This window comes from Pogoniulus pusillus, chromosome 4 (genome assembly GCF_015220805.1).
Source record: "Pogoniulus pusillus isolate bPogPus1 chromosome 4, bPogPus1.pri, whole genome shotgun sequence".
NCBI lineage: Eukaryota > Metazoa > Chordata > Aves > Piciformes > Lybiidae > Pogoniulus > Pogoniulus pusillus.
In genome coordinates this window covers 6,360,589-6,382,838 of record NC_087267.1, presented here as the reverse complement: position 1 = coordinate 6,382,838, position 22,250 = coordinate 6,360,589, and the positions used below count along the sequence as shown (strand labels likewise).

The 22,250-nt window shown below is 45.6% G+C and overlaps 1 protein-coding gene across 4 annotated transcripts in view; it reads left to right on the top strand.

Moving 5' to 3' along the window:
• CFTR (CF transmembrane conductance regulator) overlaps positions 1–22,250 on the top strand; it is a 96,999-nt gene extending 74,749 nt beyond the window's left edge. For all 4 annotated transcript variants that reach the window (XM_064142069.1, XM_064142071.1, XM_064142068.1 and 1 more), the window contains 6 exons: positions 1,072–1,314; positions 3,032–3,187; positions 12,016–12,105; positions 15,485–15,657; positions 16,009–16,114; positions 20,816–22,250. In XM_064142069.1, the coding sequence (XP_063998139.1) occupies positions 1,072–1,314; positions 3,032–3,187; positions 12,016–12,105; positions 15,485–15,657; positions 16,009–16,114; positions 20,816–21,022 (975 nt within the window). In that variant the 3' untranslated portion in view covers positions 21,023–22,250. The remainder of the gene's footprint in view (positions 1–1,071; positions 1,315–3,031; positions 3,188–12,015; positions 12,106–15,484; positions 15,658–16,008; positions 16,115–20,815) is intronic.

Sequence of the window (22,250 nt, the reverse complement as noted above, 5' to 3'; positions counted from 1 at the left end):
TGGATAATTTCTCATAGATACACAGATGTTAATATCTGGTGATTGTTCCTCTTAGTGCTACTGCTTTACAGCTTTCGAATTCTACACAGTCTGCTTATCTTTAAGAGATCAATTACTATTCAAGGAATTTCAGGTTTTGGGTTGGGCAGCCTCCTACAGAAGGAAGGAGTCGAAGACTGCAAGATTGCTTTCATGATCAGGGTTTGTTTTCATAAATACAGGTCATCTGTAGTTTTCAAAATACACTGTTAAAGGCAGAAGGAGCTATTGCACATTCAAAAGTGAGGCAAGCAGGAATCACATGTTGAGTCTCAATGTCAATAGTACAAGAGCAATAGAATCCAAAGCCCTATACAAGAAGTATTCTATCTTTGAAAATTATATCATGATATAACTTGCACAGAGAAGTCAGCCACTGTTCTGGGTAGGAACTAGGAATCATAGAATCAGCCAGGTTGGAAGAGACCTCCAAGATCATCCAGTCCAATCTATCCCCCAGCCCTATCCAGTCAACTAGACCATGGCACTAAGTGTCTCATCCAGGCTTTGCTTGAACACCTCCAGGGATGGTGCCTCCACCACCTCCCTGGGCAGCCCATTCCAATGCCAATCACTCTCTCTGGGAAGAACTTCCTCCTAACATCCAGCCTGTACTTCTCCCAGCACAACTTGAGACTGTGTCCCCTTGTTCTATTGGTGGTTGCCTGGGAGAAGAGGCCACCCTCCACCTGGCTACAATGTCCCTTTATGTAGTTATAGACAGCAATAAGGTCCCCCCTGAGCCTCCTCTTCTCCAGGCTAAACACCCCCAGCTCCCTCAGCCTCTCCTCATAGGGTTTGTGCTCCAGGCCCCTCACCAGCTTTGTTGCCCTTCTCTGGACACCCTCCATCACCTCAACATCTCTCTTGAATTGAGGGGCCCAGAACTCGCCACCAGTACTCAAGGTGTGGCCTGACCAGTGCCAAGTACAGGGGAAGAATAACCTCCCTTGTCCTGCTGGCCACACTGAATGCATTGATTGAATTGTTTTGGTGCCAATTACAGCCAGAACACTCTGTTTTGATTTACAGATGCGCTCTGTCGGACGAATATTCAAATTCATTGACATGCCAACAGAAGAGATGAAAACCATGAAACCACGGAAGAACAACCATCTTTCAGATACCCTTGTAATTGAAAACAAGCATGTGAGGGAAGAGAAGAACTGGCCATCTGGGGGGCAAATGATTGTGAAAGATCTTACAGCCAAATACGGGGAAGGAGGAGCTGCTGTGTTAGAAAACATTTCCTTTTCAATAAGTTCAGGGCAGAGGGTAAGGCACTGTTTTGTTGTATGTCATCTGACTTCTATTAAGCTTACCTACAAAACTGTCATTATAAACCTATCCATTTGACTGTACAGTAGGTTGAGGTCAGTAATACTTTGTAAATTAAACTGTTGCAAAACAACTGCAAAGTGATCACGTAAAGCAAATGAAGAATGGAAATGTCTTATGTCTCTTCTTAAAAAGAGATGATCTGTAGGATTATTTGCTACAAAAGGAGGGGAAAATCTGTCTCAGTTATCCTAGCATTCTTGAGGCTGTTTACACCTCAGTGAAACACAGTGGGGGTGTTTGCTTGCGATGAGGATCAGAATATACTGATAAAATATGTATGCAGTATTCCTTCAAGTTGTATTCCTGTGCCTGAAGCTATCCACCTTCTCTTCCTGGGGAGAGGGAAGCTTGCTGGTGACTGCAGGTGCTGGGGGCAGCCTGACCCAGGTGGAGCAGGACTTGAAAGAATACCAGCCACTGTGCCAAGGGTAATGCTCCACTGGCCAGAGTGTGGAGGTGCCATTCCACCTGTTCGATGAGGGCTTTACGCCACCCTGAATTACTATGTAAGAAATCATAAACAACTCTATTCTTTAGCAGATTGACAAACCTTTAATTAATCTTCATGTGTGTTTGGGCTTGCATTCAAGAAAGAGCTTTAGTTTCAGGACAGCACTTAGGTAAAGGTTTAACGCTCTGCTTTAAGTCCGTGCTGAAGGCCAATCTCCGATGGGGTGGGGAGAAAGGCACACATGATTTCCTGTGCTGGAGCCATAGAGATGAAAAGGAGATTTTTAACTCTTCCTGTGTAGATGAGAAACCATGTTCAGTGACAGCTTCCTGACCTTGCCCCAAGGCAGCTCTTCACTCCCAGTTTGGATAGCACCAGTCCTTGCCAGGTGTGGTAGATCTGTCTTGGTTTATATCAAATGAATGTTTAATCTACTAAGTCTGAGAGTGTTCAGATTTTGAAACTGGAGACCTGGCTGCCTGTAGCACTGCCCTGAAACTGCTCTGCCTTTGGAAGAGAGGCACTTGTGAATCCTGGAGCGTGGGGGTGTAGGTGTCACAGTTTTCTGGTGGATTTACTTCCTGGGAAATCCCTTGAATCAATGAAGTATGGAAAATAAAAGGTACTTTTGCACTATACAGAGAGAGGACAGAGCAATTAAAAGAAAGATTCTATTTTCAATTGCTTTGGTTTGGGAACTTGATCCAATTGTGAACCACAGACTCAGAGGTAGTATTTCCAGAATTTGAGCATGCTCTTTAAACTGGAGAGGATTTGTCTCAAGCCCACAAGGAAACATGTAAAACAAGCAGGAAAGGGGAAAGCTCTCCTTTGATGAAGGTAGAAACCTCTCCTGATGCAGCTTTGAGCCATTCCCACATGTCCTATCGCTGGATACCAGGGGAAAGAGATTGGCACCTACCCTTCTACATCCTGTCCTCAGTAAGCTGTAGAGAGCAATGTTGCTCTTCCACCTCCTTTTCTCCAAACTAGACAAGCCCCAAGTCCTTAGCTGCTCCTCACAGGACATTCCTTCCAGTCCTCTCTCCAGCTTTGTTGCCCTCTTCTGGATACAATCAAGGACCTTCACACAAAAGCATCACAGAACCACAGAATACCAGAGGTTGGAAGGGACCTCAAAAGGTCACCTAGTGATATGTGAACAATACTAAATGTTTGTTTTTATGATCTGTGTTGCAGGTGGGCCTTTTAGGAAGAACTGGCTCAGGAAAAAGCACTTTACTTTTTGCATTTTTAAGACTGCTGCATACGGAGGGGGATATCCAGATTGATGGAGTCTCCTGGAACATGGTCACCGTGCAGCAGTGGAGAAAGGCATTTGGAGTGATTCCTCAGGTAATGAGATTTTGGCATATTTGTGTGCCTTTATTTTTGTGGGTTCTATATCCATATGCATATAATTACCCTTGAGATGGAAGGTAGTTGTTTTATGCTGAGAAACAGAAAAATGCCAGATTTTGTGAAAAGGGGAGTGGGATGGGTGGGTGGAATGAGTTGCAGCAAACTACTTTTTAGGGTCTCTATGCCACTCACAAAAGAACTCTAGAAATGTGGAGGTGCAGCACACTCAGAAGTATTCACAGCCTGCGTATCCCTCTGAAACAGTTTGTGTGTTGATTCAAGATAAGATAGTGCCACCTGGAGAGAAAAATACAATCAGTGGTGTTCTCAGCTAATGTTTTCTAAAGCCTCATCTCATGCTATGGCTAACATGTGGTTGTTATACATTGCCTGGTAGCAAAATTACTGCTTTTCTCCAATTTTACTGATCCCCAGCTTGGACTCATCACTTTTTTAGCTGTTACCTCTCAGTACTGTGTCACGGTGCTTATATAAGGGAGCACTTTGTGTTATTTAAGCTTACAGCATAACACTGGCATATGGGAAGTAATATCATTTTAGAGATGAAAGAGGAGGCAGCTCCTCACATGGGTTTAGGCACCCTAGTACTCTCAAATAACTGAAATAAGGAAAACAGTCTCAGCAGGAGCAAACAATTAAACCTAGGTGTTCTGACTCCCTTGATAATATCCCTGCCACTGGACCAGTATCCTGTCCTAGTTACAGCTCTGGATTATCTGTTTCAAACAATAACAACACTGGCTGCATGCAGTAACACTAAAAAATGATTGCTCAATATAAATGTAAGAATGAAAACTGATGGAATCATAGAACCAGTCACAGAGTGGCTTAGGTTGGAAGGGACCTTAGAGATCATAGAGTCATAGAATGGTTTAGGTTGCATCTCCCAGTAGAACAGGTCACTCAAGTCCTCATCTACCCTAGCCTTGAACACCTCCAGGGAGGCAGCATCCACAACCTTCCTCAGCAACCTGTTCCAGTGTCTCACAACCCTCACTGTAAAGAACTTCTTCCTAATATCTAGGTTAAATCTCCCTTCTGCCAGTTTAAACCCATTACTCCTCATACTGTCATTACAAGACCCTGTAAATAGTTCCTCCCCAGCCCTCTTGCAGGCCACCTTCAGATACTGGAAGGTAAGGTCTCCTCGAAGCCTTTTCTCCCAGACTGAAAATCCCCAACCCTCAGTCTGTCCTCATAGCAGAGGTGCTCTGATCATCTTTGTGGCCCCCCTCTGGACAGTTTGATGTCCTTCTTGTGTTGGAAGCTCCAGAACTGCACGCAGTACTCCATCTATTCCAGACAGGGACACCTCTCAAATAGACTTGATTGCTCAAGGCCTCATCATAATTTTAATGCCATGATTTGTATTTTGTTGTTGAAAGTTGTCAGTCCTTTCCAGCAACACTGATAAAGAGTATCACACACTGGCCTTCTCTTCTTTGAAAGCTATACAATTAGATAGTTCTGCAGATACTGGACATGCTCAGTCTTTTCCATAACAGTGTTCATTCCTTTGGAAATCTCATGAGTGTGGCAGATTAACTGAAGTAACAGTTGATTGAAATCTCACCAGTGAGTCACTTGTGATACTGGGAGAGAGAGGGACACCAGTTGCAGATCAGGCTGCCACACTGCAAGGGGACATGCAGTCTGTCCCAGCTTTATCCAGCCCTGAGGGGTAGCCCCAGAGACTGGTAAGTATGGTTTGATCCTTGGTCAGTCTGATTGGCCCACTTCTTGACTCTGTGAGTGGGCTCACTCCTTGAGTCCCTACCAGGGTGACCAAGGATCTCCTCTTGACTGTCAGCTGTCAAACACTTGCTGTGCTATAGCCCCTGTTTCCACTGTAAAGGACTTTCCAGGTGCTTTCTGTGTCCAGATAGTCTACTGTTTCAGAAGGGTAGTTGCTATCTTAGAAAGCTGGTGAGTTGCAGTGGACATATGTGTGGTATAAAGCTGTTGTATGCTGTCTACATGAAGCACTTTAAAGTAAATGGAGAGACTTGGCTTTGGTAGCTATGAAAAGATACTGAAATGTTCATGCTAGAAATACACTGTCCTTGATTTGCAAACATGAGAGGGACTCAGTGGGTTGGTTTGGGTGTTCCCTGCCCCCCCACACTTTAGAAGTTACCCAGACTAGACTCAGCTGGCTCTGGAAATATGAATGAAACTATTTATTTACAGCTAGCACAATACACAAGCAGATATTTACAGTATATACAGTTATAGACAGAAATATACAAGGTAAAAGGTAATACAGAAACACAACTCCCCTCCCAGAAACCTGCGTCCCCAGGAGGGGCTCTCAACCACCCCTGCACCTTCCCCCTGCCCCTCTCAACCTTACCCCAGACCCAAGGAAGAACAGAGGTTTGGCCAAGAGGTTAAGAAGCAAAGGTTAGTCCAAATGGAAAGTGAGGTTAGGGAGTAAGATGTTGCTCAGCCAGAAGCCCAAGGCAGAGTGAGTGACAATGGCAAGAGTGTTATCTAATGTTTTCATTTCTCCTTCAGCAAGACTCTGAGGGCAGTAGACATCACCACTGTTTTCCTTTCACAGCCTATGATCTAGTTCTTCTCACCAAAACATTCTACCCTGCTTCAAACTAGCACACTCAACATTCAGTTTTTTTACTTAACAATCAGTTTTCAATTGTTGTTCCCTTTAAAAAATATTACCTCACAGCAGCCTGGGTGGCATTTATTTAAAGTAAGCATGCAAAGAAGGGAGAGCTCTCCTCTGTGCATTTCCACAAACACTCTCAGAAATCTTTCCAAAGGCAGCAGTTTTTTAACATTTTGACATTGCTAGAACGTTCTCTTTCTTCATTACCAAGTTACACCTTCAGCAAAACAGCACCAAGAAAGCAGTGACGAGTCCACTGGTGGCTTTGTTTCTTGACTGACCTCTACCAACAGTCTGGCTAGTCATAAGCTGCTTACTGAACTGAAGCTTGCTTTGCAAGCTGTCCTTTGGTAGCTGACCTGTCATCACCATTTCTGTCCTCTCTTCAACATTTTCATCTCTATCTATTCCTTTAATTTCTTTATTACTGGTGCAGTTCTGCAGCATAATTGTTGTTTGCAAGTAAAAAACAAATCATACCTTCAGATAAGGCAACTGTGCCATGAACTGCAAGTGCAGCTGCACCTACTTAGTTTGGATGACAGCTGTCCCCCAGTGGATAGTTGTATAGGATGGAGGATGCTTTTAGCAGTATAAGCTATGTTTTCATTGCAAAATTTTCTTGTATACTAAAATATCACTTTCTCTGTTGAAAGGGGCTTCTCTGCCTCTCCCATAGTCATCCTTTTGCTCTCAATCCTTTCTTACTCTGGGTTGTGGTTGCCCAGCAGGGTTTTGCTTTCCATCTCCAGTGCCTTTGGAAAGGCATGGGCTGTGGTGAAACCCAGATGCTTGGTAACAAGTGGCCTTGTTGTCCCAGTGAAAAGTATGATGAATAATTCTTATAGCTGAGTACTTGCTGTGTATTATGAATGGTATAGAGAACACCATTCTGCTGTCACCAGCAAAATGCCAAGAGGCACATTGGAATATATTCAGCTCGTCCTTCTGACGGTCTGGTGCATTGTCATTTCATTGTTAAAATTACTTTTAGCTGGAAGTTCCTGGTACATGGATCAGTACCAAAAAAATCCTTGTTCTCCATTCTCTGGAAGGTCACAGGAGCTGCCAGCTTGTTTGTGCTTCAGCAAGCAGCTCCTGCCTCAAAGCCTTGCCAAACAACCACACAGTATGCACGAAAGGTTCCCACATTCAGAACAAAATGAAGTTTTTACCAGCACTTTCCCAGCAGGGATGAGAAATTGTATATACCACCCTGCCTTTCCTGGCAGAACAAAGGGAGCCTTTTGTTCTTTGCCACTCACCTATGGCTTCAGAATGAAAAAAAAAAAAGGAGTTGCCTGTCCTTTCCTGGAAGGCTGGCCTGCAGCAGCACCTGGACATCTGCTGTCTCCAGCAGAGCAGGGGAGGCTTTGCTAACAAAATGGGAATGAAGCATTACCAGAGCTATGCTTCCTTCTGAAAACTTTCCCAGCTTGGAAGAAAAGAAGTAGTTTTCCTCTGTGGGAACCTCACTGACATGCACTTGCCCAGCACAGGCAGCATCCTAACACACTGCTGTTCACTCTGAGCAGGCAATGCTGTAATGGCCTGCAGGGTGGTCAGGGATCACATCGTGCCAGAGCAAAGGTAAAAGCCTCTTTCTTTCACTATCTCAAATCCAGTTGGTGCTGCCTTGCAGGGATGTGAAGGGATAAATCACATAAAACCTGTTTCCTGCAGCACCCAAAATGAATTTCCTTCCTGTAGCTGCTGTTGGGCTTGTGCTGCTGAAGTGCAGCCTCACCACAGTCCTGCTCCTACAGGATGTTTGTCATTCCCATGCAAAGCAATGACTGCAGCTACCAGGTTGTTTGAAGTACAGTCAAAGCCTGACATCCCTTCTAGAGTTTGCTCACCACATTTCCAAGGTGAGGATGTCCATCTGCATCTGATTTCAACACACTGAGGCTTCTTTGCCTACAGGTCCTCATGCAGTTTGCATCCTAAAATACTGAACAGAGTCAAATTGAGGAAATGTCTTCAGAAATTTGGGGTTGAATGGAGGACAGGAACCTGTCTAAGACCCCAAGAGGGTACAGGCTTGAGATGTGAGCCCAAGCCAACCTCATGATGTTCAACAAGGCCAAAGGCAAGGCCTTAGACCTCTGGGTCAGGGCAATCCCAAGCACAAATATAGGAGATGGACTTGGGGCTGTCAGCTGATGAGAAACTCAACATGAGCCAGCAATGTGTGCTTGCAGCCCAGAAGGCCAACTGTGTCCTGGGAGGTATCAAAAGAAGTGTGACCAGCAGGATGAGAGAGGTCCATAGATCTGACTGTGGACCTCCACATGAGTTGTCTTGCCAGGATGCTTTCATTACTTAGCTGCCTTTTGCCAGCTCATCCTTTGCCTTTCTGTATGCATTTACTCCATAGTCTTGGTTCTCCATAAGCCACTTAATCACTTAGATTATTGCCACAAGCTGTGTGTATCCCATATCATAAGCCATACGTAGAGGCTCGTGTTGCTGAGGGAGATAAATGCCCTTCAGAGGGGCTGATTTATATTGGGGTGATCAGAACATAGCCATATTCATATTCTGGAGTGTTTTGCTTGTGGGTGGATGTCAGGCCTGAGAAACTATTCGTTGTATGGTCACACCCATCCTGGGTGAGTTTGAACGAGTGACCTAGAAGAAAACAATTCTGAATTTGCTACCAATCTTCACAGCCCTCCATTCCCCCTTTCAATCCCCCTTCTCTTTAGGTGGACCCTAAACTGCCCATGTGACTCACATGATATTTGCTCAGGTGAACCCTGTGTGGTTTGTAATGAGCTAGGAGGAAGGGTGTGTTGAGATGGAGAAAGGAGCACTAGAATCCAGGACAATGAAATGTTTGCCTTGTGTGGAAAAATGGGGGGAAAAAGAAGTACTTTTGTGAATGGCTCACTTTTAGAGCCCTGCTTCTTGAAAGCAATAATTAGGAATAGCAACAGTTTCTGAAGAAAATGGTTCCTTTTGCTGCCCACTGCACTTCAGCTGCAATGTTGTTCAGCTGTGTCTTATTTAAACCAGGTTTGTTCAGTTAACTGCTCATCAGCCCTGAGAAATGGATACATCTATGCCATTTGTTACATCGACGGTGCTCAAAGTGTGCAGACCTGCATCTCGTACTGTTCCCACAGCATTATTATTTCCACCATGCCCACTGCTTGGAGGAATCTAATCCTGCTGCAAACACATTGCCCTACTCATGCTCTGAACCAGGGCACAGGAAAAGGGCTGCCCTATACTTCACTGAAGCGTTCACTCTTATGAATCATGATTATAAGGGAAAAAGTCTACTTTTTCCCCTGCTACCTACCAAAAGTGCTTCAGTGGCTGAGCTGTGTGTGCTGCTGCCCCTGCTGTAGTGAAAGTATCGTGACACTTCCAGGTACCCTGCTGACTGCAGGGCATCATGGTGCAGCTGCTATTCTCCTCTGGTACTTCCTTCTCTCTTACACGATGTAAGTTATTAGTGAAGGCTTACATATCTTAATTAAACAAATTCATTAATGTAATTTATTTTCCTCTGCCACTTTAAAACGTTTAATTAATCACAATTAAACAATTAATGTAAATGTGTCTATAAATCACTTTGAAACCCGAGGAAAGAATGCCAGGTTCCCAAGTTAGATTAGAAGGATGTTGTGGTAGACTGGCCAAACTCGGGGAAATGACAGGCTAAGTGTTTCTCTCAGCCTTTTCCTGCTGGTACAGCTAATCCTTGACTGCCTTTAGTAGCATTTGACTACCAAGAGTCTGATAAATTATATGGCTGTGAACCACTGGCACTTCAACACATTTTTCTCTACATAAATATTTTCTTTAGTAAGACAAGAGAAAACAATTGTCTCATTTTTTTCCTCTTGGTATTTGTTCTGTGTGTATAAGGGAAGAGCAAGCAAATGGTAATACATTTCAAGAAGGCACTTAAGTTCTTTGAGAGCAAGTTCTCCCTTCTACAAGCAGCAGGTGTATCTCGCAGCATAGAAAGCCACAGCTTCATTTTCTCTCATCAGAAATGTTGTTCACCTCAGTGTCCCTTGAAGAAAATAATTTTCACCAGACTATGACACACACACCATGTGAAAAGAGATTAAGCAAATGTTTAGTTTTGTCTGAGTCACTGTTTTTTGAGCTACAAAATGTATATCTAAGTGATATTCACTTACATCTACTTGCCTAAGCTGATGAGAAAAGCAGAAGTGAATAGTACACTTCAGTGCAAGAAGGATGTGCTGTCAGGGCCAGGATATGTGCATCCCCTCTGGGCTCCCCATTGCAAAAGAGACAGGGAACTACTGGAGAGAGTCCAACAGAGGCTACAAAGCTGCTGAGAGGACTGGAGCATTCCTGTGAGAAGGAAAGGCTGTGAAACTTGGGACTGTTTAGTCTGGGGAAGAGCAGCCTGAGAGGCGATCTTCTCAATACTCAGCAAGAGCTAAAGGATGAGAGTCTAGAGGATATGGTGTGACTCTTTTCAGTGGTGCCCAAGGATACAACACAGGGCAATGGACAAATATCCACACAAAGAGACTTCTTTATGGTGAGGGCGACAGAGCACTGGAACAGGCTGCTGAGAGGTTGTGCAGTCTTCTTCTCTGGAGACTGTCAAAACTTGCCTGGATGCACTCCTGTGCTGCTTGCCCTAGGTGAACCTGCTTTAGCAGGGCAGTTGGACTAGAATCATAGAATGTCAGGGGCTGGAAGGAACCTCAAAAGATCATCTGGTCCAGGTAACCAGGTGCTCTCCAGAGGTCCCTTCCAACCCCTACCATTCTATGGTTCTGTAATCTTGTGTGGCAGAAAGGAGGTGTGGGACAGAGCAGGGAGAGAACACGAGCTGTGGGAGCAGAGAAGTTGCTGCTACAGCTGTGAATCAGATTGTGCTGGATCACACCTCAGGAACATGACAGTGTAAGAGATCTTCTGAGACAGGACTGGCACATTCTGAAATGTCAGGTAACAGAAAGATGCTAATATATATTTGGCTAGAGTTGATTAGAAAAAGAAAATTCACTGATGAAAACCAACCTAGGACACAGTCCCAGTTAGTACTCAAGAGTTTGTTTTCTCCCAGAATAAAATGGTGGAAACATGAGCTTTGGGGTCATGGCCCTTTTTTTGTTTGAATATGTTTCACTGAGTAGAGAATCAAAATTAGGTTTTCAAAGTCTTGTTCCAAAACAGGAATCTTTTATCCCCAAAAGCTGTCAAACTGTAATTTCTACTGTTTTGGTTTGGTTGGTTTGTTCCTTTCCAGATAAAATTGGGTAAGTTTTTAATAAGAAAATTGATAAAAACTGAAAGTATATTAAAAAAAAAGAAGTAAAAACTTTTTTAGGAGCAATCTTTTCCAGAAGTTTTAATGATCTGCAGTAGGTTCTATCTGAGAACAGTGGGAGGTGGTACTGATAGACAGTAGGCTGAAGATGAGCCAACAGTGTGCCCAGGTGGCCAAGAGAGCCAATGGCATCCTGGCCTGCATCAGGAACAGTGTGGCCAGTAGGACAAGGGAGGTTATTCTTCCCCTGTACTCAACACTGGTCAGGCCACACCTTGAGTACTGTGTCCAGTTCTGGGCCCCTCAATTCAAGAGAGATGTTGAGGTGCTGGGACATGTCCAGAGAAGGGCAACAAAGCTGGTGAAGGGCCTGGAACACAAATCCTATGAGGAGAGGCTGAGGGAGCTGGGGTTGTTTAGCCTGGAGAAGAGGAGGCTCAGGGGGGACCTCATTGCTGTCTACAACTACTTGAAGAGAGGCTGTAGCCAGGTGGGGGTTGGCCTCTTCTCCCAGGCAACCACCAATAGAACAAGGGGACACAGTCTCAAGTTGTGCCAGGGAAAGTATAGGCTGGATGTTAGGAGGAAGTTCTTCCCAGAGAGAGTGATTGGCATTGGAATGGGCTGCCCAGGGAGGTGGTGGAGGCACCATCCGTGGAGGTGTTCAAGCAAAGCCTGGATGAGGCACTTAGTGCCATGGTCTAGTTGACTGGATAGGGCTGGGAGCTAGGTTGGACTGGATGATCTTGGAGGTCTCTTCCAACCTGGTTGATTCTGTGATTCCATGATTCTATGACTCTCTGGTTCTCTGTGTGCTTTACAATTTACACAATTACACTTCACACAAATGTTTCAAGGTATCTGTCTGCTCATGTCCATACATCTTTTTTCTCATAGAAAGTGTTCATATTTTCTGGAACTTTTCGGATGAATTTGGATCCTTATGGGCAGTGGAATGATGAAGAAATATGGAAAGTTGCAGAGGAGGTAAACCAGTTCAGTGTTATTTGTATACCTCTCCTGAAGTGCTTATGGCAGAGTGCAAAGCAAGTCAAACGTCTGTCACATGTTACATTTATATGGAGTCTTACCAAAACAAAGTGCTGAGGAGGAAATGCTATGCTGTAAACCATGTTTCCTTATTCCCTAATATACGAACTTCCATGCAGCACAGTCTGGGTTCCTCATGCAGCGATTTAGAATAGGTCAGGTTTTACATTTAGCTCCTCTGGGTGACCCTGACAATCAACAAAAAAAGGGGAGGAAACTGAGACAGCAAATTGTCCTGTTAATCTTTTCTCATTTTAATGAGTGCTGGGCCCTGTCCTGTTCAGTATCTTTATTGATGATCTGGATGAGGGGATTGAGTCCAGCATCAGTAAGTTTACAGATGACACCAAGCTAGGAGCAGGTGTTGATCTGTTGGAAGGTAGGAGAGCCCTGCAGAGGGACCTGGACAGGCTGGATGGGTGGGCAGAGGCCAATGGGATGAGATTGAACAAGGCCAAGTGCAGGGTTCTGCACTTTGGCCACAACAACCCCAAGCAGTGCTACAGGCTGGGGACTGAGTGGCTGGAAAACAGCCAGGAGGAAAGGGACCTGGGGGGCACTGGTAGATAGTAGGCTGAAGATGAGCCAGCAGTGTGCCCAGGTGGCCAAGAGAGCCAATGGCATCCTGGCCTGCATCAGGAACAGTGTGGCCAGTAGGACAAGGGAGGTTATTCTGCCCCTGTACTTGGCACTGGTCAGGCCACACCTTGAGTACTGTGTCCAGTTCTGGGCCCCTCAATTCAAGAGAGATGTTGAGGTGCTGGAAGGTGTCCAGAGAAGGGCAACAAAGCTGGTGAGGGGCCTGGAGCACAAACCCTATGAGGAGAGGCTGAGGGAGCTGGGGTTGTTTAGCCTGGAGAAGAGGAGGCTCAGGGCTGACCTCACTGCTGTCTACAACTACCTGAAGGGACATTGTAGCCAGGTGGGGGGTGGCCTCTTCTGCCAGAGAACAAGGGGACACAGTCTCAAGCTGTGCCAGGGGAAGTATAGGCTGGATGTTAGGAGGAAGTTCTTCCCAGAGAGAGTGATTGGCATAGGAATGGGCTGCCCAGGGAGGTGGTGGAGTCACTGTCCCTGGAGGTGTTCAAGCAAAGCCTGGCTGAGGCTCTTAGTGCCATGGTCTAGTTGACTGGACAGGGCTGGGTGCTAGGTTGGACTGGATGGTCTTGAAGGTCTCTTCTAACCTGGTTGATTCTATGAATGCTTTGTCAAGTATATGTAATGTCTAAAAGGCATTTTTCTACCTAAATGTGTAGAAATAATTAGCAAACACTGGAAACCAGAAAACTTTTGGTGGCCTGTCCTAGAAACAAGACTGGTATTATTGCACTGGGCCGTGGTCACATTCAGCTTAGAAAAACCTTTCTTCCAAGTGCTTTCCAGGTAGTGATTCACAGAGTACTAGATTTTGTGAACTTGAAGGTTTCCCCCTAATTTTATTTTGAGGTTTTAGAACTCTCCTGCCCTTCAAGATTAGGGGCCAGATTTTGACTTGTCTCTTTCCCTGCTGGCTGGAACCGCATGCATTATGGTTGTCAGATGCCACCTATTGGCTCTGATAGCACTTAATAGTTCACACAGGTGTATGTCATGCCTGGAGACAAGGTAGGTGAGAATTACAGGAGGAAATGAGCTGCAGTCTAGAAAGCTGATTTCTATTTCCAAGGTAGGGATGCCCTAATTAATGCAGACCCATTAATTGGTGCATTTTTCTTTCACAGCAAGTCTTAAGAGTATCAGAACACTCAGGTGTTGGGCTTAATCCAAAAATGTCCTCATTTTCCATCCAGGAGGTTAGCTCTGTCTTTGCCTTCTCTGTCTTTAGGCTTTATCTGATTTGTTCTCTGTGTTTGGAAAAGAAGAAAGTAGCCACTTCCTATGAGTAATCTACTGTAAATAAATTGTCCTAGCAGAGGTAGGGTGCTCAGGGCTGCTTCTCCACTTCTCTGAGGCAAAAGGGAATGTGAGTTAACATCCTCTTTCTTAAAAAAATGACAAGCTCAGCTTCTGCTTTTGAAGATTGTTTTCACTGTGTGTGTGAACCAAGCCTGGAATTTTAAAGAGCTAAACCTCCTCTGCAGTGCATGAGAAGACATCACATTGAAGCATTTGTTGTTAAGGAGTTTGGCATGTCCGTATGCGATACCATTTTTCATTGCACAGGTGAGAGAGCAGAGCAAATAGAGAAGATGAAGAGCTTTTTATTGGTTGTTTACAAAGCTCATGCTCTTCAAATCTGTCTTACTAGCAAAGTGAGTTAGTCCAGCTCTGGGAGTTGGACCTTTTTCAGTCATTGATTGCAAAATTTAATTAAAGGACACAATGTGCATCCAAAAGAGGAGTGAGAAACAAAGCCTTGGCCCCAAACTCAACACATGTGCACACCCCCTACAGTTTAATAAGTAAAATGGAAACACAAAGGAGGAATTCCACTCTTCTAACCCCGGAATGCAGCTGAATTGCAGAGCAGTAATATGTAAAAAATCCAAGAGAGAGCAGTTCATAACCACTTGGGTTGTATCACATGTGTGTACCATCTGCCAGAGCACTGCAGCTCAGATGTGTTTCCCACTTCTCTCACTTGACAAAAAAAATCTCTGTAAGTGCTGCTGATTTTGCCAATGAGGTCAATCACTTTGGACCTATGGGAGATGCAAAGCTTTGCTTTGACATGTACAAAATGCATCTCCCAGTGAAAGCAAAAAGGAGCCCTGGGGTAAGCAGTGAGAAGACATCCTGTGGGCTGGTTTCTGGCATAAGTGAAGCAGCTTCTCTTGGAATATGCTCCCCTCAAAATATTTTGTTAGCAATGCTGGATGGAAGCCTGTGATGCCATTAGGATGAACAAAGTGCACAAGACCTTTGGGACAGCAAAAGAAACAGGGAAATGCTCTCAGAGCCATGAAGGTAATGGCTGTGGTCAGCTGGGTTATTTTCACTGTTGCTGTAGTATAGCATGTGAAATTCGGTCATTTTTTTTTTACCCTTCCAGTAACCAAAGTGGCCTGGTGTCCTTTCAAGAATCACACTCCTTAAAATTATTCCCAATGACATACATCACTGCTGGATAAGATGTTTCAGATACATTGCTTTCTCTAGCCTCCTAGCTCCAAATGTTTTGGTCACAATGCTAAAAGTCATTGTATGTTGCAAAGAAATGAGACACTAACTGTCAGCTTCTCTACATAAATCCCATCATGTTTTCACTTTGTTCTCTGAAATGAAAGGCAAAGGAATTAAAGGCATTGGTTGCTGTACCTACAGCCAGCAGTAACTGCATCTCACCATCTTTTCCTGTCCTTTTTCCTTCTGGCAGGTTGGGCTGAAGTCTGTAATTGAGCAATTTCCAGGCCAGCTTGATTTCGTTCTTGTGGATGGAGGCTGTGTCCTCAGCCATGGCCACAAACAGCTGATATGTCTTGCCCGGTCAGTTCTCAGCAAAGCTAAAATCTTGCTGCTCGATGAACCAAGTGCTCACCTGGACCCTGTGTACGTCTTGATCATTTGCTCTTTCTAATATGAAACGAGAATAACCAGTGAGGCAGCATCATTACAGCAGTCCTCCTCTAACTTGTCTGGTCCATTACTAAACCTGACTTCAGTAATGCGTGTTAGTAGTTGAGCATGAGGGCTGAGAGCAGCCTAGGTTACAACCTTAGCTTCATGGCTGGTAAGCATTTTCACAGGAGGAATGCAGCATACTGAGGCACTGCAGGACGTTGTTGTCTGTGCACGTGAGTTTTACAATATGCAGCCAGACTTTTCAATGCCACCAATATAGCTATGAGTGCTGCTGTCATATACATCACAGTCTAAATACATGTCTTGTTTGTCTTTCAGAACTTCCCAAGTGATCAGAAAGACCCTGAAGCATGCATTTGCCAACTGCACGGTGATACTCTCTGAACACAGGCTGGAGGCGATGCTGGAGTGCCAGCGGTTTTTAGTGAGCATTTCCCCATGTCTCCTGTACTCTTGTTTCTTTACATGCAAAATACACCACGCAGAGCTGCTGAGGTTGGCTGGATTGATGTGGGGCATTCAGGACACACTGGGCCAAACTAGTCACTTGCAAAAGAACATCAGGGTCCTGTTCACTTTATAACCTGAGCTGTCATAGACAGCTGTGTTCAGATGATCTGGGTCACATTATAGAATCAGAATCACCCAGTTTGGAAGAGACCTCCAGGATCATCCAGTCCAACCTATCACCCAGCTCTATCCAATCAACTAGACCATGGCACTAATACCTCCCCAACACAACTTCAAGCTGTGTCCCCTTGTTCTCTTGCTGGTTGCCTGAGAGAAGAGACCAGCCCCTTCCTGGCTACAACCTCCCTTCAGGTAGTTGTAGACAGCAATGAGGTCCCCCCTGAGCCTCCTCTTCTCCAGGCTAAACAACCCCAGCTTCCTCAGCCTCTCCTCATAGGGTTTGTGTTCCAGGCCCCTCACCAGCTTCATTGCCCTTCTCTGGACACCTTCCAGCACCTCAGCATCTCTCTTGAGTTGAGAGACCCAGAACTGGACATAGTACTCAAGGTGTGACCTGACCAGTGCTGAGTACAGGGGCAGAATAACCTCCCTTGTCCTGCTGGCCACGATGCCATTGTCTCTCCTGGCTACCTGGGCACACTGCTGGCTCATCTTCAGCCTACTGTCTATCAGTACCCCCAGGTCCCTTTCTGCCTGGCTGCTCTCCAGCCACTCTGTCCCCAGCCTGTAGCACTGCTTGGGGTTGCTGTGGCCAAAGTGCAGAACCCTGCACTTAGCCTTGTTAAATCTCATCCCGTTGGCCTCTGCCCACTCATCCAGCCTGGCAAGGTCTCTCTGCAGGGCTCTCCTGCCCTCCAACAGATTGAAACCTGCTCCTAGCTTAGTGTCATCTGCAAACTTACTGATGCTGGACTCAATCCCCTCATCCAGATCATCAACGAAGATATTGAACAGGATCAGGCCCAGCACTGATTCTTGGGGCACACCACTAGTGACAGCTGCCAACTGGATGTGGCACCATTCACCACCACTCTCTGGACCCAGCCCTTCAGCCAGTTCTTGACCCATATCAGAGTGAATCTGTTCAAGCCACAAGCTGCCAGCTTTGCCAGGAGCTTGTTGTGGCAGACAAAGTTGAAAGCTTTGCTGAAGTCGAGGTAGACTACATTCACAGTCTTCTCCACATTCACTAGGCAGGTAACCTGATCCTAAAATGATCAGGTTGGTCAGGCAGGACTTGCCCTTCTTAAACCCATGCTGGCTGGGCCTGATCCTTTGGCCATCCTGTAGGTGCTGTGTGGCTGCACTCAGGATGACCTGTTCCATCACCTTGCCTGACAGGTTAACAGGTCTTCCAGCCCTTGTTGTGGATGGGCATCACATTGGCCAGCTTCCAGTCTTTGGGGACCTCTCCAGTGAGCCATGACTGTTGATAAATGATGGAGAGTGGCTTGGCCAGCTCAGCTGCCAGCTCTCTCAATACCCTAGGATGAATGCCATCTGGTCTCAGGGACTTGTGAGGATCCAAGTGGTTCAGCAGGTTTCTTACTGCTTCCTCCTGGATTGCAGGGGGACTATACCATTCCCTGGCTCCATCTGCCAGTGTGGGAGGCCAGTTGTCCTCGAAGCAACCTGTCCCACTATTGAAGAATGAGACAAAGGTGTTAAGTACCTCTGCCTTTCTCTCATCTTCTGTTACTATATTCCCCTCTGCATCTAGTAAAGAGTGAAGGTTGTCCTTATCCCTTCTTTTGCCACTGATATATTTATAGGAACATCTTTTATTCTCCCTTACAGCAGTGGCCAGTCTAAGTTCTAAAACTGCTTTTGCCTCTCTAATACTTTTCCTATGAGACCTAGCAACATCCTTAAACTCTTCCTGGGATACCTCCCCTTTTTTCCAAAGGTGATACACTCTCTTTTTCCTCCTTAATTCCTTTAGAAGCTCCTTGCCCCTCCAGTCTGGCTGCCTCCCTCATCAGCTCATATTCTAGCACACTGGGACAGCCTGTTCCTCTGCCTTCAGGAGCTCTTTCTTGAAGCAGGTCCTGCCTTCCTGGACCCCTTTGTTTTTAAGGGCTGTTTCCCAAGGAACTTTCTGAGTTAGTTCTTCAAATAATCCAAAGTCTGCCCTTCGGAAGTCCAGTGTGGAGGTTTTGTTGATGCCCCTCCTGGTTTCACTGTATATTGAAACTCTATAATTTCATGGTCACTGGACCCCAGGCAGCCTCTGACATGTCCCACCAGCCCTTCTCTATTGGTGAACAGCAGGTTGAGCAGGGCTGCATCCCTGGTAGGCTCACATAACAGTTGGCATAAGAAGTTGTCCTCCATACACTCTAGGAACCTTCTAGACTGCCTCTTCTCTGCAGTCTTAAAGTCACCCACAAGAACAAGTGCAGGTGATCTTGAGGCAACCTCCAGCTGCTTAAAGAATGATAAATCAACCTCCTTTTCTTGGTTAGGTGTTCTATAACAGACTCCAACCAGGATGTCAGTCTTCTTGGCCTTCCCCTAATTCTTACCCATAGGGACTCAACCTGATCATCCTTAATCTCCACTTCCATGATGTCCAGAGCTTCCCTAATATACAGGGCCACTTCTCCAGCCCTTCTCCCTCTCCTGTCTCTCCTGAACAGTCTGTAGCCATTGATTACAGAGCTCCAGTTATGTGAGCCTTCCTGCCACGTTTCTGTGATGGTGATGACATCATAGTTTTCCTCTTGCACCAAGGCTTCCAGCTCCTCTTGTTTATTACCCGTACTGCATGCATTAGTGCTGGGCTGCTGGTTTTACCCCTATCTCTATGGTCTACCACCCTCAGCTTTCTTCAGTTCACCTCCAGTACTGCTGTCTTTGATCCCCTCCCCCTTCCAGCCTAGTTTAAAGCCCTTTCAACAAGCCCAGCCAGCTCATGTGACAGGATCTTTCTCCTGGTCTGGGATAGATGTACCCCATCTGTCGCTAGCAGATCTGGAATCATATAAAGTTCCCCAAGGTCAAAGAGCCCTAAATTTTGTGGGTGACAGCAGCCTCTGCACCACCTGTTAATCAGCCATGATTTCCTTTTCCTCTCAGCATTCCTACGTGCAGCTAAGGGTATTGATTACCTGTGCCCCTGATCCCTCAACTACTTTTCCCAGTGCCTTGGAGTCCCTTTTGATTGCTTTTAGACCTCTGGTATTGACCTTCTCATTTCCCACCTCTATAACCAACCAGGGATAGTAACCAGAGGGCTGCACTATGGTAGGCAGCCTCCTGGTAACATCCCTGGCCCGGGCCCCAGGGAAGCAGCAGACTCCCCTGCCAGCATATGGGGCCCTCTAGTCCTTTCAGAAGACAATCCCCAGGTACAATGACCCTCCTCTTTTTCATTTGGGTACAAGTTCTGACGTGAGTGGGCACTGATTTACTTTATGGATTCCTTCTTTCAACCAGAAGGACAGTTGTGTCACTTAGCTACCGACTGCTACCTTACCAGTTGGCTCAGAGGCTTCAGAGCAATCCCAGCGCCTCACAGGGCTTCACCACTGCTTGTGCAGACACAGCTGCACTTGCTCTTGAGCAATGGGAGGCTTCGTGAGGCAGAAAAGATCTGATGGTCAGAACCACTGATTTCTTTCATTAAGCCACTTGAATATTCCCTTCTCATTTAATCAAAATGACCAAGCATCGAAAGTCTTGGGTTATTTCCTTTGTTACGTAAAAATGGCTAGCAAGGAAATAAAAGGTAAGTTATGAAACTGTTCTTAAAAACGGGGTTCCTTCCTCTGTGAGTTCTTGGCTCTTCCATAAGGGAGGACCTTTATTTGACTAGCAGAGTGAAGTATTGTTTTCCACGAGTATTAGGGTGGGTGTATTAGCACTGCATGAGGAATACAGCCTGAAGCTGAGTCAGGACAGGCAGGCTGGACATCTTTTGGACGTGCTGTTTCTATACCCGTGCTGGACTTCAGCCCTGCTACCAGCCCACAGGCTGTGTTGTGCTCGACTGTGCTGGCAGAGCCCTGGCAGGCACACTGCCTCTGTCCAGAGCAGGCATCCCATCCTCCAGACAGTATTTTAGCAACCCATCTTTAAAAGCCTTTTCCCTTCAGAGCAGTGCCCTCGCCCGAGGTGCGCAGGCATTGCAGTGCCAGCAGAGGAATCTAATTTTTCTCATCTCCAGCCTGACAAGAGAGTTTGGCACAGCCATACAGGGCAAACCTGTTGTCTCCTTCAAACACAGGCCAGCAGCACTTCCTTGTTTGGTGAGAAGAAAGCAAAGAAGGCCTGGCACCTTGCTGGCAGCCTTCTCCCCCTGCTTGTCACACAGCTCTCTTTTCTGCAGTTAACGCTTTCCTAACCCAGCAGCTTAGCAGTGCTACAGCAACGCCATAGTGCCTGGATACAGAACAAATACATCTCAGAGGTAGAAACCAAGTTGCATGAAGAAATCAGCAAGCCCTACAGCATTTTGTAACTTGAGCAACCGGCACGTTTTCCACGTTAAAACTTTTAGTGTCTACTTTTGTGGTTGCAATTAGAAATTACAAACTGCAGCTTTCCCTGTTAGATGTCCATAACCTTCGCCTCGCTTCCCTGCTCCATTAGTTCTGTTAGCTGAATTTTGTCAGCACCACCACCCACCTAACAGCCTGAAATGTTCCTTCAGGTAATCGAGGACAATAAATTGCGGCAGTATGAGTCCATTCAGAAGCTGCTGAATGAAAAGAGCTCCTTCAGGCAAGCCATCAGCCACGCGGATCGCCTTAAGCTACTCCCGGTACATCACAGAAACTCCAGCAAACGCAAACCTCGACCCCAAATCACTGCCTTGCGGGAGGAGACGGAGGAAGAAGTGCAGGAGACAAGGCTGTGAGACGTGGTGTGGGCACTCTCTTTGTGGACTGAATCGCTGGCAGTGCCCCACAGTGACAGGAGCAGCACTTCTGAATCTGCGGGAGCCACGCACAATCTGAACCTCGCAGGAGGTGTTCACTGCAGCGGCTACACTCGGGAATCGCTTCCCTCCCGTGGCTAACAGCGCACAAGTTAGTGCATGCTTTGAAATTTTGCCACTTTTAATGGTGAAAGCAGATTTTCTTTGCAAAGCTGCTCTGATTTGGTACAAACGAGATGGCAAGCAGAAGTAACCTGCCGGGTCCCACACAGTAATTTCAGCAAACTTCTAGAATCGCTCTGGCTGAGGTGAGAGGACCAGATAGCAGCAAGAAGAATGTCAGAAGAAATAATCCAATCTGGGTGAAAAATAGAAAAATCAGAACCTAAAAAGATTCTTTGGATTCACTTCCTGCAAACGAATTAAGGGACAAATCTCAAGCAAGGCGCACAGAAAACTTCCTCCTCTTTGTTTTCCATGCAGCAACTAAGTTCAAATCAGCAGGACAGGCCAAGTGCCCTTTCATAACAGCGCACAGCTCCGTGTGCGTAGGTGAGAATGAAGGACGAGAGGATATTGACTTGCAAGCCAGTCAACATCTGTCACTTCTCCACGGTTAAGGGAGGATTGGTATTTCCTTCTAAAACCTAGGAGGCTGTCAACCCAACCCTGTACACACTCCCAGTGGGATGAGTGCAGGCTGACGTCAGTGTGTAGTGAAAGGTAGGACATCTGTCAGTGGATCTCTTCATATAAAGTCTGCATAGGTCTGGCACCTTTACATGCTCTCTACTCTGGTCTAAAACCACAACCAAACCTATCAAAACTAGACTTTAATAATGAAATTAATTTTGATACTCTTCTGGTTGGCAGTTTTATGATGAAACTGAACTTTCTCTAGGATATTTTATTTATTTTAATATGGTTGCAAACATTTGCTAAGGAAATGATGTTATTTTAAGAGTGATTATGTACCATAAAGAAAAAAAAATACATTTGTACAAAAAGTTTTATATTTGGATTGTTTGGGGGTAGGGTGGGTTTGCTACTAGTCTTTGATGTTATGATAGAGCTGTTAAAAACGAGGGCAGCCCTAGAGTTAGGCCAGGTGCTGCCCGATGCTGTCTTTGTGCAATTCTAGTGATTAGGCGGTTTAGATCATTTTTTTTTTCCCTTGAAATAAAGAAACAACCAAAATGTAAACGAA